This window comes from Narcine bancroftii, chromosome 6 (genome assembly GCF_036971445.1).
Source record: "Narcine bancroftii isolate sNarBan1 chromosome 6, sNarBan1.hap1, whole genome shotgun sequence".
Classification (NCBI taxonomy): Eukaryota; Metazoa; Chordata; class Chondrichthyes; order Torpediniformes; family Narcinidae; genus Narcine; species Narcine bancroftii.
The window spans coordinates 238,769,422-238,787,907 of NC_091474.1; the positions used below are offsets into that span (position 1 = coordinate 238,769,422).

Sequence of the window (18,486 nt, forward strand, 5' to 3'; positions counted from 1 at the left end):
CATTGTTCGAAACGTACCAGGGGTGTAGGTTAATTGAGTGTAAATTGGATGGCAAGGACCCGTGGGCCGAAATGGCCTGTTTCTGTGCTGTATGTTTAAAATGTAAAGAAAATGTTTGGAGTACAGGTACGGTGTAAGAAGGTCTGAAACCAAGCAAACCTGGTGAAATCTAAATTGAGCAGTCTACCAATGTGTAATTGTTGCTTTTTGGTGGCCCTACACCGCGGAGATCGAGTCGGCGCATCGCGTGGCACGCACAGTAGTTAACAGCAGCATAACACACTTGTAACACGTCCCTTAACACAGCGAACTAGCGCGGTTGAAAGCTGGAGCAGTACAAGAACCAGCAGCCCTAAAATGGAACTGGCCAAGCTGCCCAGCTAACAGATCAATAACAGGCTGGGGAAGAAGGGTATTCGCATGCAAGAATATCCCCACCCATTATCGTTCTTCATAGGGCTGCTGTCAGCCAATCAAACAAACGGCAGGAACTCCAACTGTATAAAAGGAGCCTTTCCAGCCTCAATCAATCTCAGAGTGTGCTCACTTCGGCCGCACATATAATTTTAGATCGGAAAGATACAGAGAAGATTAGCATGGCCCCTGCGCAAGGATGACACGCAAATTCGTGGAGTGTTCCATATTTTAAAAAAATCTCAGAGCTTAACCTCCCACACTGCGAGTGTGTGTGTTTCTTAGTAGCAGTCAGCTACAGCTTGATATTTTTGTTGACCTTATTTTCTGTGACTTTGAAGGTGAACCAGATGCAGGATAGGATGTGTCCTGCCCTTTGAAGACGAGACATACCTGGGCAATATTCTACATGATCAGTTGGATGATTGTTTTGAAACTGTGATGGATTGTCAGTTATGAGGACAGAGAGAATGTACTGCTAATTACTGCAAAGGCATCCTACCACAAGTTAATAGGAAAATCTGCAGACACTGTGACTGCAGTGCAATCGAAAAAGTGCTGGAGAAATTCAGGTCACTCTTAGCACTTCCTATGAATGCCGCTTGAACTGCAGATTTTCTCCAGCACTTTTGTGTGTTACACTCTCCCACAAGTGTTTTGTATAAAGTTGGCACACACAGTGACAAATCCGACCCACAATGAGGTCAGGATTCCCTTTTCCTGACCTACTACCCCACCAGCCTCCATCTCGTCTTCCGCCATTTCTGCCATGATCCCACTACTAGACACATAAAAGTAATGTGTCTGTTTCAATATTAATCCTTACTTTAATGTTAAAGCTATATTTTATCTAGACGTGGGTTAACAAGTTAGTTTGAGGCTCATTTACATTCTACAGAGACATGGTTCTTTGCAAGTGTTAGCTGACTTCAGCAAAAAGATAACATATTAGCATTTTAAACACACCTGGTTCTTTGGGATAGAAGACAGAAGCCAGTTTGAGATGAAAATGTCTGCTGATTGAAGTTGGAGTCAAGAAGATGAAAGGATTTATGTTGGTTTTTGAGATCCTGAAAACAATAGGTGCTATTTCAGAAGTACCTGTATAAATGCATGGCCATTTTACCTCCGAGGAGAGCAGACTTCACAGAGGTATGAGGGGACTTAAATGTCTTTAGCCCATCAGTGTCCAAAGATCTTATGAACTTCAAAGACAGAAATGATGTCACACGAGAGATTTGCCAAAAATATATTATTGACAGTTTAAGGAAACTCACCGTTCCGTTAAGGTGCAGAACTGAACAGCAGCACTACTTCCTAACAGAAGGGTAAAAGCTGCCTATGTGTTACTCCTAACAAAAGAAGAACACAGATTAAGTAGATTTCAAAAGAGAAGCCTAATTCTGACTGTCTCTTTAAAATAAAGAGAACAGTCTGATCATTTAGAAACCAGATTATAAAGACTTCATTCTAAAGAAGATTTGAACCTGGGAAGACAGGACTTGTATTCTCCTTTTCACAGGTGCTACGTTGGTGGCTCAAAAGATGGTCACTTCTGCTTAAAAAATGTCTCTGAAGAGCAACTCATTGAAAAAATTGTGAGTTTAAAAAGGCATGAAGATAGGATGTTTAAAAGCGCTTTATAATTAATTCTGAATTGAAAATTTAAGACCTTCAAGCAAGACTAAAATTATGCTAAAGTAAAAAATTGACTTTTCAGAGTGAGACTTAATCACTCACACACACATACACACACACACACACACACACACACACACACACACACATTTACATTTGCGCATAGTGGATTAGAGTAAAGGTTAGAGATAAGTGAGAAATGTTATGTTATTAATAGTTCAATAAAAACTATTATTTAGAATTTACCATCGTCTAGTGAATTTTCCATTGCTTTTCCTTTGTTAGTGCTAACAAAGTCCCTTTACTCCCTAACAAAATTGTTAGTTCTCCTCTTCTCCCTCTCCGCCTTCCACAGGGGCTTCTCCCTCCGTGACTCCCTTGTCTTCTCCTCCCTCCTCACCAATCATCTCCTTTGGACCTACCCCTATGACCACAGGAGATGCTCAACTTGTGCCCAGACCTCCTCCCTCAGCACCATTTGGGGCCCCAAATAGTCCTTCCAAGTGAAGCAACGTTTCAATTGTGAAGTTGCAGGGGTCATCTACTGCATCTGGTGCTCTCACTGTGGTCTCCTCTACATCGGAGAGACTGGATGCAGAGTGGGAGATTGCTTTGTTGAGCACCTCGGCTCTGCCGCAATAGTGAGTGGCCACCCCTTTCAATTCTCCATCCCACTCCCTTGCTCTGCAAGACTGAGACTGAGACCACCCGTAAATTGGAGGAAGAACACCTCATCTTCCGACTGGGCATCCTCCAACTGGATGGCATTAATATCAAGTTCTCTGGCTTTTATTAAAACCCCACCCCCACCCCTGTTTTCCTCTGTCATCACTCATTTCCCCATCTCCTTTCACACAGACATGATAAATTCTCACATATATTCAATTAACACCTTTTGTTGGTCTGGATTCCTCCCCATTGTTTGAATTCCGAGACTTTCTGATATATCCTGTTTCTGTTTTTTCTGAGTTTTCCTTGAAGAAGGGCTCAGGCCCGAAACGTCGGGAATATATCTTTGTCTCCTAGAGATGCTGAAAAGACCGGCTGAGATCCTCCAGCATTTTGGTGTGTTTACTACAATCACAGCACCTGCAACCGATCGTGTTTCAATGAAATTATGAACTATAGAGGTTGGGGCCTGTGATGAACTCACCTATTCCAGCAGCTATCAAACAAGAGATCACTGAGTTGCTTGTCTTATATTTATAGATATTCGTTCTCACTCTATTGCTTTTTGGATCCTGGTTTTCAACCTTGGCAAGTGCAAAAGATTGGCATGGATTAATTTTGAGAATACTTTTATGGCCCTCCCCCCCCCCCCCGTTATATTCATCTTTAATTGTCCTGATTCCTTGATATTAACATTGCACGCAGTTTCCTGATTCAGCTGCTCAAATGCTACATCTGCTTGCTCAGATAATCTCCAGATATTTTTAAGAGGCCACTCTGGAAAATTGGATGCAAGCAGCATTCTGTCTGACCAGAATATACAGTAGCTTCTCAATTCAGGCAATTAACTTGTTTCAGTTAAGATTTTTCATCTTAAAAAAGTGAAAGGCGCACATCTTTAATAGAGATGCAAAGACCAGATTAAATGTATATTGAGAATTTAGCTTTGGAAAATTAGGAAAGCTTCCTTTTATTAGATACTGTGCAGGCACAGAGATAGGACCTGTGATGTACAAGAAAAGGAGGCATGGAGGAGAAATAAGTGTGTCTGCACCCATTCTCTTGCCTGCTGTGCTTGACCACTCCATTCCCTTTCCTTCTTTATTTATAAAATGAAGAGTGCAATGTTTTATCCCAATCTCCTTTTTTTTTTTGCCTTTGTTTTCATCTTTCGCAGCTTTCAGACGATCCGGAGGCATTCGCCCTGGTTCTCAATTACAAATCAAGGTAGTCATTTGTATTTTTTTGCTCCTCAGACTACTTTTATATTGCCGTGATTAACTTCTCTTATTAGTGGTTGGGTCAACTTTGAGGATCTGGTGATTTTAAACAATATTTAAACAATATTTGTTAAAGAACAAACTTTGCACTTTGGTTCCCATTAAAATGAAGAATAATGTATGCTTCGCTGAAAAGATGGATTACTGGGATACTTAAGGGTGGTATCAAGAATATTGGAGATTGTAATCCTTTCCCTCCTCCACTTCCCCTTCAGAATTGTAAGTGAATTGGGCAAAAAATGGTCACATGTTATTCCAGTGGCAATGAGATCAACTGAAGAATGAAATTCATATGAAGAAATTTAGAGATTAAATAAGATGAATTTTTAATAGAAGGTGGTGTCAGTAAATCTATTTGATTCACTGACAAGGAAGGAAATGTGCCATGGTTGCCTCAATTGGCCTGTACAAGACCTCACTAATCTGTTTAACTCTGAATTGACTCCTTTGTTCAAGGTCCATAAATGTCAAAGGTGCCTATCTGTTTTCCAAGAACGAATAAAAGAAATGTTTACAGCCAGGATGGAATAATCTAGGGAACATGTGCACGTTTAGTGTAGCAGTGAGCGCGACGCTGTCACAGTGCCAGCGATCTGGATTTGGTTTCGAATCCCGCGCTGTCCATAAGGAGCTTGTACGTTCTCCGTGTGTCTGCATGGGTTTTTCCCCTGGGGCTCTGGTTTCCTCCCACTGTTCCAGATATACCAGGGGTTGTGGATCATTTGGGTGTAATTGGGTGGCACAGGCTCATGGGCCAAAAGGGTCGTGTTATTGTGTTGAACGTCTAAATTAAAAAAAATAAAATTATGTTGTCCCTGCTCCTTCTTACTAATCTCTCTCTGTATCTCTGCATTTTTGGTATTGTGTCTTACTGTGAATGTCTGAGATGTCTCAGTGCCCTGCTGACAAATCACCACATAAAGATGCAGTGCATGTGAGAATAAACCAATTTTTTTTTTCGGGCAGGAATCTATTTCAACATGCAGATTTGCCCAGAGAGTTGCATTGATCAAGAATGAAGCTATTCTAAATGAAGAAATCGATCCCAGATTGGTAAGATTCAAAATTACACCTGTAAAGTCAAGGGAAATCTGTGTGGTTGTTGAGCCTTAAGATGTTTCGAGGGAAATTTGTTCCATGTTATGCACGAAAAAAAACTTCTCACCACTTGTTCAAAATGAATTTCACTTGAGAAACATGCCTATCATAACGTGGAGCTTATAGCCCAGTGCATTGTACACAAGCATCCGGTTTGAAAGAACATGCAGATAAACTGATCCACAGGTTTAAACGACTGTTTTAAAACAGTGACACTCGATTACACTGGCAAACCATGAGGCCGATTTATACTGAACGCAATCCTGTTGAATTATGGTGTTATTGAATTATTACGCCATGAATTGTTACTTGACTGTTAAAAGCTATATCGTCGGCACCTTGTGATGTTGCTTTGGAGAACAACTGAGAATTCTCCTCACTGGACCAAGCAATATTTATTCCTCACTTATTATATCCTCAATCTTTAAATCTCTGTCGGTCTATCAAAGATAACTTGACCATTGCTGCTTGTTTGAGCTTGCTATCCACACATTGTAACTTCTGACCTTTTAACAAAAGTACATTCTTGACTGGGAAAACACTTTGGGACGTCCGAGGTCTTGAATGACACTATAAATGAAAGTCTCTGTTTTTATGAAGGCATTGGATTTGATCTACATGTCTTTCAGTGTACATTTTAGACTGTAGATTTATGGGATCTTTGCTTTCTAAAACAAACCCACAATTCAGTCACCCAATAAATATATTTGAAACGACAAGAAGCAAAGTGTGCAAAAATAAACACAGTTTCCTGTGCGTGTTCTTGTTCATTTTGTGGTTTGGAAACTGAAGAAAGCCTTGCAGCTTTAAAGAAGTTCTCATGATGTATATGTTGGTGAAAAAGACATTCTTTATTGAGGAGGAACATCTTATTTTCATGCATGGCATTTCTCGTCTGTTCATTGGCTTATTTTTCTTACAGTGATATTATAAAGAGATTAATCTTTTCATATCTCTCATCCTTTCTGCAGTAATATCACTACTTTGTCTGAGACAAAAACTGAAAATGCCCAAAACCTGTGGTGAGAGAAATAGAGTTAAGATTTCAGACTGATGACCATTTATCAAAATACAATAGTCAATTTGCATCTTCTGATAAATTAATCCCAGTTTTGCCACAAAATTAATGCTTTACTGGTATGGCAAACATCAGCCAGTGGCCGGTTGAACATGTCCAATGAACTTCTATGTGTTGATTTCCCAATGATTATCAGCAGAAATACCATTTTCATGCTGGAATGACTGAAAGTCAATTTCCTTTGCACCTGCAAATTATTCCTTCATTTTGGCTCTCTCAGCACTTAATAATAAGCCTGTTCTGACTTCCAAGCCAGTCAGAAGTGGGCCTGTTCGGACCTTGGAGGAAGCACCAAACCTGTGGCCATCCCTGTTCAAGGAAGAAGTAGAGGTTGCATAACTCAATATTCTTCAGACCCATCTAGGGAGATGTTTGCATGAGGGATCTAAGGATTATGGGGGAAAGGCAGGCAGGCAGAGCCATTCAGAACAACCACGATCTTATCAAATGATGGAGCAGGTTCAATGGGCAAGATGGACTTCTGCTACTATTTCTTACATTCTCTCAATAATGAACTGGCAGTAACCACATCTCCGCATCGCCACAGTTCTGGAGCATATTGATCAGCTGAAGCTTTGAGAGATGAGGCCTGGAATCATTGATGAGAATACCCAGGGTAATTTTTCCCAAACTATATCATTAGGTCCTCATTTCTATTATGCTATTATTGCTTTGTGGGTTGAGAAGGCAGTTATCACAACCTTCACACACAAGAAAATGCAGATGCAATCTGTCGCATCTGTTTTCAAGATGAAGCCTTCCACTTCAGGACCAAGCCGTTTATCTGCAGCCCCATGCTGATCCCATCCTGCCCGCGTCTGAGGATGACCGTGCGTGCTGCCTTCAGGAGAGTGAATCCGAGGAAAGCATCCGGCCCGGATGGAGGACCCGGCCGAGTATTGAAAATCTGTGCTGACCAACTTACCAATCTCTCAAAGAGACGCCAATCATAACTGATGCCCAAGAAGAGTGTAGAAACCTGCCTTAATGACTATCGACCAGCTGCATTTACATCAACAGTGAAGGAGTGTTTTGAAAGGCTGGTGATGGAGCAGATCAGCTCCTGTCTGAGCAGTGACATGGATGCATTCCCGTTTGCCTATCGTAGTGAGATGCCATCTCACTGGCTTCACACAAAGCCCTGGAACACCTGGACAGTAAATGTGCATACGTCAGGATGGTTCTTACTGACTACAGTTCAGCATTTAACACCATCATCCCCTCAAAACTGATCAGCAAACTCCAAGACCCCACTGTGTAATTGGATCATGAATTTCCTCTACTCCAGACCACAATCAGTGAAGATTGGAAAGAACATCTCCACAATCTCCATTAGCACTGGAGCACCTCAGGGCTGTGTTTTTAGCCCCCTGCTCACCTACAACTGTGTGGCTCAGTAGGACAATTAAAACTACTGACAAATTTGCTGACGATACCACAATGGTGGGTCGTATAAAGGAAGGGATGAATCAGCATACAGGATGGAGCTTGAAAACTTGGCTGAATTATGCACCAACAACAACCTTGCACTCAATGTCACCAAAACTAAGGAGCTGATTGTTGACTTCAAGAAAGGAAAGTCAGAGATCTCCATTGATCATTGGAGAGGGTGAGCAAATTTTAAGTTCTTGGGAGTCACTATCTCGGAGGATTTTTCCTGGTCAAACACACTAATGGCATCGTAAAGTAAGCACATCAGCCCTCTACTTCCTAAGAAGTTTGCGGAGGTTTGGTACAACATCAGAAATCCTGGCAAATTTCTACAGGTGTGTGGTGGAAAGTGTGCTGTCCAGCTGCATCACGGTCTGGTATGGGGACACAAATACGCCCTGAGTGTAAAGCTCCGCAAAAGGGAGTGGATACAGCCCAGGACATCACAGGCAAATTGCTCCCCACAATTGAGTATGCCTACAGGGAACTCTGCCATCAGAGAGCAGCAGCATTCATCAAAGACCCTCACCACTCTGTTTTCGCTGCTGCCATCAGGAAAGAGTCCCACAAGACTCACACCACCTGGTTCAGGAACAGTTGCTACCCCTCCACCATTAGACTCCTCAACAACAAACTTAATCAGAGACTAATTTAAGGATTCGTACGTGTGCAATTTATTGATATTCTTTTTTATTCTCAGCCTGTGATATCACAGGAACCAAACTCCACTCGCTCAAGAACATCGACATGAGGCGGTGTCTTAAAAAGGCAGCCTCTATCCTCAAAGACCCCCACTACCCAGGCCATGCCCTCTTCACTCTGCCACCATCAGGGAGCTCAAGGACGAGCACTCAGCGGCACAAGGACAGCTTCTTCTCTGCCGCCGTCAGATTCCTGAATGACCAATGAACCAAAGATGCTGCCTGACTTTTTTGTGCCCTAATACTGTCATTAGTATTTTTTATTGTAATGTCATAAAATGGTTATAATATGTATGTTTGCATTTATGATGCTGGCACAAAACACCGAATTTCAGGTCTTTTCATGGCAATAAATCCTGATTCTGATTCTGTTGTGCACAGTTTGTTTACCTTTGTTTTCTGTTTACAGTTCTTTATTTGTTTACACGTGTACACAGTTTTTTTTGCACTACCAATTGGTCATAATTCTGCCGCCTAAGGGTTGCATGTGATGTCATGTACGTACTCTGACAATAAATCTGAAATCTGCATTTCCCCCATTTCATGCACTCCTGTTCTCACTCAGCCTCCCCTTTGATGGAAGAAGTCCTCATTTTTCACCTCCGCCTCTCATAGAATTATGGAAAATAAGTTCAGAAGTATGCCATTCAGCCTTCAAGCCTGCTCCACTATTCAATTCAATCATGGCTATCTGGCGACTTCAATATTCTATTCCTGCTTTTTCTCCATACTCCTAAATCCATTTAGCCATCCAACTCCATTGTCCCACTCCACATCCACATCCTTCTTTGAAATAAATCACGAAAATTTGTAGACACTGTGGTTGAAGTAAAAGCACAAAATGCGGAAAAAGTTCAGCAGGTCAAAAAGTATCCTTTATTTAGCTAAAGGTAAAAAAATACAGAATTGACGTTTTGGGCTTGATCAAGGTATGAGAGAATGCCAGCCAATGTCCGAACAAAAAGGTGGGGTGGGGGAAAGGGGTGTCAAAGTCAGGAGATAATGGCTGGATAAAGGAGGGAGGGGATAGCAGCAATGTTGTCCTTCTTTGCATCCTTTTCTGTCACTTCTGCCAACGACAACATTATCTCACTACCAGCCACATATTCCCCCTTCCCACCCCCTTCTGCTTTCCTCAGGGACCACTCACTCTGTGACTCTCTGGTTTATTCCTCACTCCCCAGCCTTTCCTCCACTATCCAGGCACTTTCTGCTGCAGTTGCTGTACATGGAAGACTTGTTGCTACACTTCCCTCCTCACCTCCATCCAGAGGGATAAACAGTACTCCCAGGTCAAGCAGGGTTTCAAATGCACCTCCTCCAACCTTGTCTACTGCTTTCACTGTACTCAGTGTGGCCTCCTCTACATTGGTGAGCACCTCTTTTATCTCCTAGCACACCAATTGTTTCCAGCCATTTTAATTCCTCGCACCATTCTCACACAGACCTATCTGTCTTTGGTCTTGTCCATTGCCAAGGTGAGTTCAAACACATCTTCCAGTTGGTTAATCTGAAACCCAACAACATAATCATTGAATTTTCCATTTTCAGGAAACTCTCACTCCAATCCCCTTGCATCGTCTACATCTGTCCTTCACTGTTCCCATTTTTATAGCCCATTCTAGCATTCGCTTCACCTTACCGTTATTCCCTGACCTGTCTCACTCTCCCATCTTCATCTGTCCAGTATCCTCTTAGAGTCAGAGCAATGCAGAACGAGGAGGACCTTCGGCCCAACTCGTCCATGCTGACCAAGTTCCGATTTTGGGCGAGTCCCATTTGTCCTATGTTTTATACTCTCCCTAGCCTATTCCCTTCATGGTTATGCTTGCCATCTTCTATTTCCTCCTTAGCCTCAGAAAGGGAGCTTGACCTGAAACATTGACAGTCCATTTCTCTCCATAGATTTGTCTGACCAGCTGAGACCCTCCTGCCTCTCATTGTTATCACCAGATGCTACTGAGTATGACTTTGTAGGGTTGACTCTGTTTGGTCCAGAATTATGGGAGAAATAATTAGAATGGAAATTGGCACAACAGTCCTTTGGTAGAGAACAGAAATCTGATGAAAAAGGAAAGAAAGTACACTCATATCTCCCCATTTCAATCTATTGTCACATAATTTATAATAGAAATGTAACATTTTTATTTAGATTCCTTGTTTTGAAAGCCAAACACTGTGCATTCACATTTTGTTAAAGAACGTAGAATAATACAGCAAGAACAGGTCCTTCAGACTTCAAAATTGTGCCAACCCATATATTCCTTCCTAAAATAAAAGCACTAAACCCTCCCTACCCTGTAATCTTCTATTTTTCTTTCATCCAAAGAGAAAAGACCCAGCTCTGCTAACCTTGCTTTATAAGACTTGTTTCCCATTCCAGGCAACATCCTGGTAAATCTCTGCACCCTCTCCATAGCTTCCACATCCTTTCTATAATGAGGTGACCAGAACTGAACACAATGGTCCAAGTGTGGTCTCACCAGTGATTTCTTGAGTTTTAATATGACCGCTCTTCTCCTGAATTCAATCCCCTTATTAATGAAGCCCAGAATTCCATAGGCCTTCTGAAGTATCCTATCAACCTGTCCAGCGACCTTGAGGGATGGATGGATTTGAAGCCCCAAGGTCCCTCTGTTCATCCACATTCTTTTGTTTTGAACATTTTTTTTCCCAAAAAGATATACATAATAACATTTTAATTATACAATATATTAAACTTTTTTCTCACAACACAAAAAACAATCCCTCCCTCCCTCCTACCCTCCTACAGACCCATTCACTGTCAGAGCTTACCTATATTTTAATTATATAGAGTACATTTGTGGAAATTATGTTTACTTTTATACCCTTTTTTGTTCCTTTTTACTACTGCATCTGAGCCCTAATGTAGTCCAGGTATGGCTGCCATACTTTTATAAAAGTGTCATATTTATTTGTTAAGTTTTATGTGATTTTTCTTTCCATAGCTATACAGCTGTTAATTTCAGCTGTCCATCGTACTATGAGTAGAGGGGAGTCGGACTTCCAAATAATCGGGATACATTTTTTTTGCTACCACCAGCGTTATTTTTATAAATGAGATTTTATATTTGGTCAATTTGATGATTATTTCCATGAAATTACCTAATAGATACCGCTCCGGGTTGCCCGTGAAGGCCACTCCTGTTATCCTGGTTAATTTTTCCGCGATTTCTTGCCACACCCAACCACGTGGCATGGAGAAAAATTCCTGTCTCAGTCCCACATCTGAAACACATCTCTGAAATTTCGGCTTTTACTCTGTGTAACTTTTGTGGGGTGAGATATAATTAGTGTAAAAAATTATACTGAACTAATCCATATCTTGTGTTTATAATATAGATCAGGTTGTCCTTACACCAATCTGCCCAGCTTTTTTCTGAAATCACCACATCCAAGTCCGACTCCCATCTTTCCCTTGACTTCTGCAACCTTGGATTTGCACTTTCACTCTGGAGTGCGTAGTACATTTTTGTTATACATTTGGATGTATTCCCCATGCAGACCATTTGTTCAATTTTGTTCATCCACACTCTTAAGTAACTGACTATTAACCCTGTACTCAGCCTTCTGGTTGGTCCTTCCAAAGTACATCACCTCACACTTATTTGGATTGAACTCCATCTGCCACTTTTCTGCCCAACTCTGCATCCTGTCGATATCCTCTTGTAATCTTTGACAACCTTCAGCTCCATCCACAACACCTCCAAACTTCGCATCATCTGCAAACTTACTGACCCATCCTTCCATCTCTTCATTCAGGTAATTTATAAACATCACAAAGAGCAGGGGTCAAAGAACAGATCCCTGCAGCACTCTACTAGTCCCCGACCTCCAGGCAAAATACTTTCCGCTTTCTTCCTACAAGCCAATTTTTTATCCACACAGCCACTGATCCTATGCCTCATGACTTTCTGGATGAGTCTCTCATGGGGAACCTTGTCAAATGCCTTGCTAGAATCCATGTAGACCACATCTTCTGCCTTACCCTCATCAATTTCTTTTGTTACCTCCTCAAAAAAACTCAATTAGACTCATGGCGCATGACCTTTCCTTCATAAAGTCTTGCTGACTATCCTTGAATAGACTGTTCTTCTCCAAATGCTGGTAGATCATATCCTTAAGAATTCTCTCTGTTCATTTGCAAACAACTGATGAAGACTCACTGGTCTATAATTCACAGGATTCTTCCTATTACCTTTTTTAAAACAAGGGAACTACATTTGACATTCTACAGTCCTCCGGCACTTCTCCAGAGACTAAAGAGGATCAAAGATCATAGCTACTGCCCCAGCTATCTCTCCCGTTACTTCCCACAGCAACCTGAGGTATATCATGTCTGGCTCCAATGACTTATCAATCTTGATGTTTCTAAGAAGATCCAACATTTCCTCTTCCTTAATCTCCACATTATCCAGTACACAGGCCCATTCAATTTCGACCTCACCATGATCAAAGTCTTTTTTCTCTTGCAAATATTGACGTAAGGTATTAATTTAAGATCTCCCCCACCTCCTCCGCCGCCAGGCACAGCTTGACTCCTTTATCCTTTAACTGCCCCACCTTCATTCTTGTCATCCTTTTGTTCTTCACATATGCACAGAGCACCTTGGGGTTCTCCTTAATCCTACATGCCAAGGCCTTCTCTTGTCCACGTAGAACTTTTCTAAGTCCTTTCTTAAGCTCATTCTTGGCCACATATACTTCTCATGAGTCTTTTTTGTTTCATGCTTTCTATATCTAATGTATGATTTCTTCTTCCTATTGGCTAGTTGGCCTACCTGTTTCATCAGCCATGGTTCGCTTTTCCTACCATCTATTCCTTGCCCCAATTGAACAAATCTATCCTGAACCCTGCATACATGGTCCCTAAACTTCCTCCACATTACTTCTGTGCTTTCACCCTTAAACATCTGTTTCCAATTCACTCTCACTAATTCCTGCCACATCCCTTCATAATTAGCCCTTCCCCAGTTAAGCATTTACCATTTTGACTGTTTATATCCTTTTCCATAGCTATGTTAAAGCTCAGGGGGTTGTGGTCACTCTCAGCAAAATGCTCCCCCACCGAGAAGTCCACCTCTTGACCAGGTTCATACCCAAGAACCAGATCCAGTGTGGCCTCTCCTTCTATCGGCCAGTTCACATAACTGTGTCAGGAATCCTTCTTGTACACACCTGACAAATTCAGCCCCATCTATCCCTCTTGCAGTCAGTGGTGCCAGTCAATATTTGGGAAGTTGAAATCACCCATAACTACAACCCTGTATTTCCCGCATGATTCCAAAATCTGCCTGCTCATCGGCTCCTTGTTGTTGCTAGGGCTATTTGGGGGCCTATAGACGACTCCCAGCACATTGATAACTCCCTTCCTATTTCTGACTTCCACCCACAATGACATGGTGAACACACCCTCTGTAGTATCCATAGCCTTGATATTATCCCTGACCAGTAATACTACTCTCGCCCCCCCCTCCTTTTCTACCGCCCTTCCTATTCCTTTTAAAACACCTCAACCCCAGTACCTGCATCAGCCAATCCTGGCCTTCCTCCAGCCAAGTTTTATTATGGCCACATCGTAGTTCCATGTACAGATCCATGCTCTGTTCATCCCCTTTATTCCTAATACTTTCTCCTAGCATTAAAATAGGCACTTTTCAAACCCTTTAACTGGCCACCTTTATGTTTTGTCCCCTGACTGTCCTTCCTCACCAACACAGAGCACATAGCATCAACCTTTAGTCCTTCTAGCCTAATCTCTGCATTCACATTCTGATTCCCTCCCCCATTCCCTCCGCCAAACGAGTTTAAACCCTTCCCAACAGCTCTAGCAAACCTGCCCGCCAGGATATGGGTCCCTCTCCATTTCAGGTCCAGCCCATCCTTTTTGTACAGGTCAGGCTTTCCCCAGAGAACTCCCAATGATCCAGAAGTCTTAACCCCTGCCCACTGCACCAACTCTTCAGCCACGCATTCATCTGCCACAACTTCCTGTTCCTACCCTCTCTGGCCTGTGGAACAGGCAGCAATACTGAGATTACTACCCTTGAGGTCATGCTTTTTAACTTCTTTCCCAACTCCCTATATTCCCTCTTCACGACCTCATCACTACATGTCATTGTTCTCTACGTGGACCATGACATCTGGCTGCTCACCCTCCCTCTCCAGAATGTTATGAACTCAATCAGAGACATCCCTGACCCTGGCACCTGGGAGGAAACATACCACCCGGAGCCTCAATCACGTCCACCAAACCTCCTATCTGCTCTCCTAACTAATGAGTCACTAATTACCATAGCTCTCCTCATCCCCCCTTCTGAGCTGGGGGGCCAGCCTCTGTCAGAATATCTGAAACAATATACTTGTTGATGAAGGGAACCACCCACAGGGGTGCTCTGCACTATCTGCCTCTCCCACCTCCCTCCCCTAACAGTCACCCACTAAACTTCTGCAGGTCTCAGTAGTTTTGCTCACACTTCTCACCAGTATTACTGGACATGGCTATGTATGCCTTTTAGGGGTAACTAGCTTCCTTTCTATTACTATCTCTACCTCGCAAATGATCCTAGTTCATCCAGCTACACCTCCAGCTTCTTAATATGGTGTCCCAGGAGCTGCAACTGGATGCAGGTGTAGTCATCATGGACAATTGTGCTGTCCCAGATTTCCCACATCCTAAACTTGGAGCATTCCACTGCCCTAATTCTCTCCATTAACCCTTCCTACCTTAACATCAAAGACCTTACTTTCTTAGAATCAAGCTCATCCTCGGGCTCAGTCTCATGAGCAAAAGCCTCTTAATCCCACTCCTATACTGGGACACCCACACACAGGCCACTCTCCACTGGCTGCTCTTTAGCTCCCCTCCTTTTATTTGTCCTTGCTAATTATCTCAAGCACTCACTCCCACAAATCACACTCAGTTTAACCCTTCAGTTGCCCACCACGTTCTTTTTAAAACACACTCACTTCAGCTTGTTCCCTGCACTCCCCATGCTCCCAAGTCCTTCACTAATGTTGGCTGCCTTATGGCCAGCAAGCTATTTAAATGCATCACCATTAAACCAGCCTTTCTTTCAACATCCACATCTGCTCACCACTCAATTGTAATTAGAATCAGAAGTTGTGGTGAAGTATTTTGCTACATATTCTGGGGACTACTTAGACTGCAACTCCTTTTGCAATCACCCAATTGAATGCAGATAGGCTTCAAACCTGGGAAAATGCTGGTCTGGCCTCCTCTGCTGCCCTTAGCTGTTGTACAAATGATTCTTAAATGCTTCAAACCTGTGTATTTTACATACTTTCTGGTAAGATGTCAGTCCTGCTACTTTACTCGTAATGCCGATCATGGTACTTTAAAAAAGTTAATTTTTAATATGTAATGTAGAAATATATGATGGTATTTTACAGCAAATGCAATAGTCACATTTAAGATGGACCCATGAACACAAACTTTGAGGGAATGGAGGAATATGTATCATGTGCAGGCAGAGAAGAGAAATTTAACTTGACGTTGTGTTGCCGCAGAAGGGCCTATTCCTGTGTGGTGCTGTTATTATCTATCTGTTCTTTGGTCTTTGTGAAGATGGGACCACAAAGCTGTCAGTCTGTTATAAGATCTCAGCTTGTTCACCAATAACTTTAGGGAAGGAAATGCCCCCCTGATATGGCCTGACCGATATCTGACTCCAGGCAAACCTGGGTGGGCATGGTTGAATTTTAGCTGGTATTTGGTGACCCAGCAGAGCTGGTAGTTCTACGAAACCCCTGCTGAGGATAAAACGAGACACCTGCAATTTGAGAAGGTTCACCGCCAATAAATGCTTCCTTTGTTGTTATCAACTCCAAGTTGGGAGTGAATTTACAAGGGCGACAAATTTGTGATGTCGTCACATTTTGATTCCTCGTGAGCAGAAAGAGGGTGACAGGTGCAGATCAATTTCACAGTGGAAACAGCAGTAAGAAAGCACAAAGGTTACGTTGGAGAGAGATGGCTGGACTGAAAAATGTTTGAAGTCAAATCAAAAGAAAAACATAAAATTTAAAAAATATTACTGGGAATGCTTTAGGAAAAAAATATCGATAGATCTTGTCGCATGAATACAGCTTAAACGTAATCATTCAGCACCTTTCAGGGTGGTTCAGTACATCACACTGAAAGGTGCATAATAGCTGACCCCAACATTCTTTGCCTGCTATTCGTAAGGAATGCCTTTGTTACGGACTTCAGCCAGCTTGTCCAATAATTACGAAAATCTTTCATGGCCACCTCCAGCAGCTATTCATTTATGTGTTTTCATAACTGGGCTTGAAAGCAAACTCCTTGAACAGTGTTTCACACCGTGCACTGGCAACGCAGGCACTCTTTAATTATCCTCTCTCGCTAAAGGTGCTTGCAACTTGGCAGACACCTAGAAAACCTTCAGCTTCAGCTTTTCCATAACTAGATTGCTAATGAGTCCCACCCAAGATAGTATCCTGACAGCCACAAAGGGTTCACCTCTCATTTTAGTCATGTCTTACAACATGGCTAAGGCTGCTGTCGTATAATGAGGCAAAAAAAAGCACCCCTTTTCAAACTGCTGGACCACAAACTGCCAATGTAGAGTTAGAACTGGAATGTAGACACAAAAAGGCTTTTTCACGTTATTTTTCTAAAGAGAATCGTGCAAACATTCTATGCTTTTTCACCATCAAGCTGAATTAGCAGATTGTCAACACCTTTTGACCAATAATGTGCTGGTGTTAAATTTCGAAAAGTGGAGCTGGGATTAGGTAGAGTGTGATGGCAGAAGGTAAACATTTAAGTCACTCTCTTAACCCTTTCCCTGCCCAGATCACTTCTATGTAGTCTGCAACCATGATGAGCCGCCCTACAGAGAAGAGGTGGAAAATCTCGTGAAATGGTACGAGAATAACAACCTGAGTCTGAATTTGGGCAAGGAAAAGGAGATGATCGCGGGCTTCAGGAGGATCAGCAAGTCCACCCTCCACTAAACATCAATAATTCAATAGTGGAGAGCGTAGAGAGCACCAAGTTCCTTGGAGTCCACTTAACAAGTGACCTATCATGTGCACACAACATCCCCTCATTTGTTAGGGAGGCGCAACAGTGACCACACTTGTTATGTGCCCCGAGGACCCCAAAACCCAGCAGCAATAGAAATTCAAATGCTAACTTAAACAAAAGTTGCTTTTAATTATCTTTAATCGTGAAAACAGGATCAAACTTTAACTTATTACTATTAACTTAACCCCCTTCTAATTCTAAGTGCCCATGTATGTAATGTGTGTATAAGTTCAGAAAAGTTCTTTAATTCACAGTCCAATCTCACTTCTCACTCCGCTAAGTTCACCGATATCAACCAATTCTTATACTGTGCTCAGAATTTAACATTTGTGAATTTCACCAGGCTTTGGTGCTTGAAAGATAAATGGTTACTGCTCAGGAAGGTTCTTGTTGGTTTTCAGAGAGAGATTTGTTGCTCATTGAACACAAACTGATTCCTTCTGATCAGCCATTTCAGTGTCTTACTGAAGAAACTTGCCCCATCAGGGTTCTCCAGATGATAACCTCTTTCTTTCAGGTCACCACAGAGTTCCTTTTCTGTTTCCCTTATTTCAAGTGAAACATTATGCAGGCAACCATCTCCTCTTGTATGGACCACAAGGGCTTTGACCAGGCTGAAGAACTCACAACCCATCTTCAAAATGTTTTTTTCCACAAGTTTGCCAGCTTGTCCTGTTCCAGTCCCAGCTGCTGCTGCCGAACTGTAGAAATGTAGAACTGAATTCTCTCTCTCTCTCTCTCTCTCTCTCTCTCTCTCTCTCTCTCAGAGAAAAACCTGTTTTCCTCTCTCTACTTGCAAAACCACATGACCTTCTTTCATTCAGATAGACTGCGGCACCAGATCCAATCTTCAAGTCCATTCATCTGCAGCTTTTTTGCAAAACAATAATCCATTACTCCACAGCCTGTCCAATTAACACCTATGTCTGAAGTCCTTATAGGCATTCTTCAATGCTTTTGCAAAGGCACTCAGAGCCTGGACTGTCTGGCGTGAGCAGAGCTCTGGAATTTTAGATGAGATCTCTTTTGAAGTGCTTGTTTGTGACCTACACTAAAAAAAACCTGCCACAATTTATCTCCTTT

The 18,486-nt window shown here is 42.2% G+C and overlaps 1 protein-coding gene and 1 non-coding gene across 7 annotated transcripts in view; both read left to right on the forward strand.

Annotated features, from left to right (window-relative positions):
- The window catches only part of kif6 (kinesin family member 6), a 645,381-nt gene that overhangs the window by 172,944 nt on the left and 453,951 nt on the right, over window positions 1-18,486 (forward strand). For all 6 annotated transcript variants that reach the window (XM_069887755.1, XM_069887753.1, XM_069887754.1 and 3 more), the window contains one exon: window positions 4,968-5,054. In XM_069887755.1, coding sequence (XP_069743856.1) covers window positions 4,968-5,054 — 87 coding nt within the window. The remainder of the gene's footprint in view (window positions 1-4,967; window positions 5,055-18,486) is intronic.
- LOC138737810 (U6 spliceosomal RNA) lies at window positions 538-648 on the forward strand. The gene has a single exon (XR_011341252.1). It is a non-coding gene; the product is annotated as a U6 spliceosomal RNA (small nuclear RNA).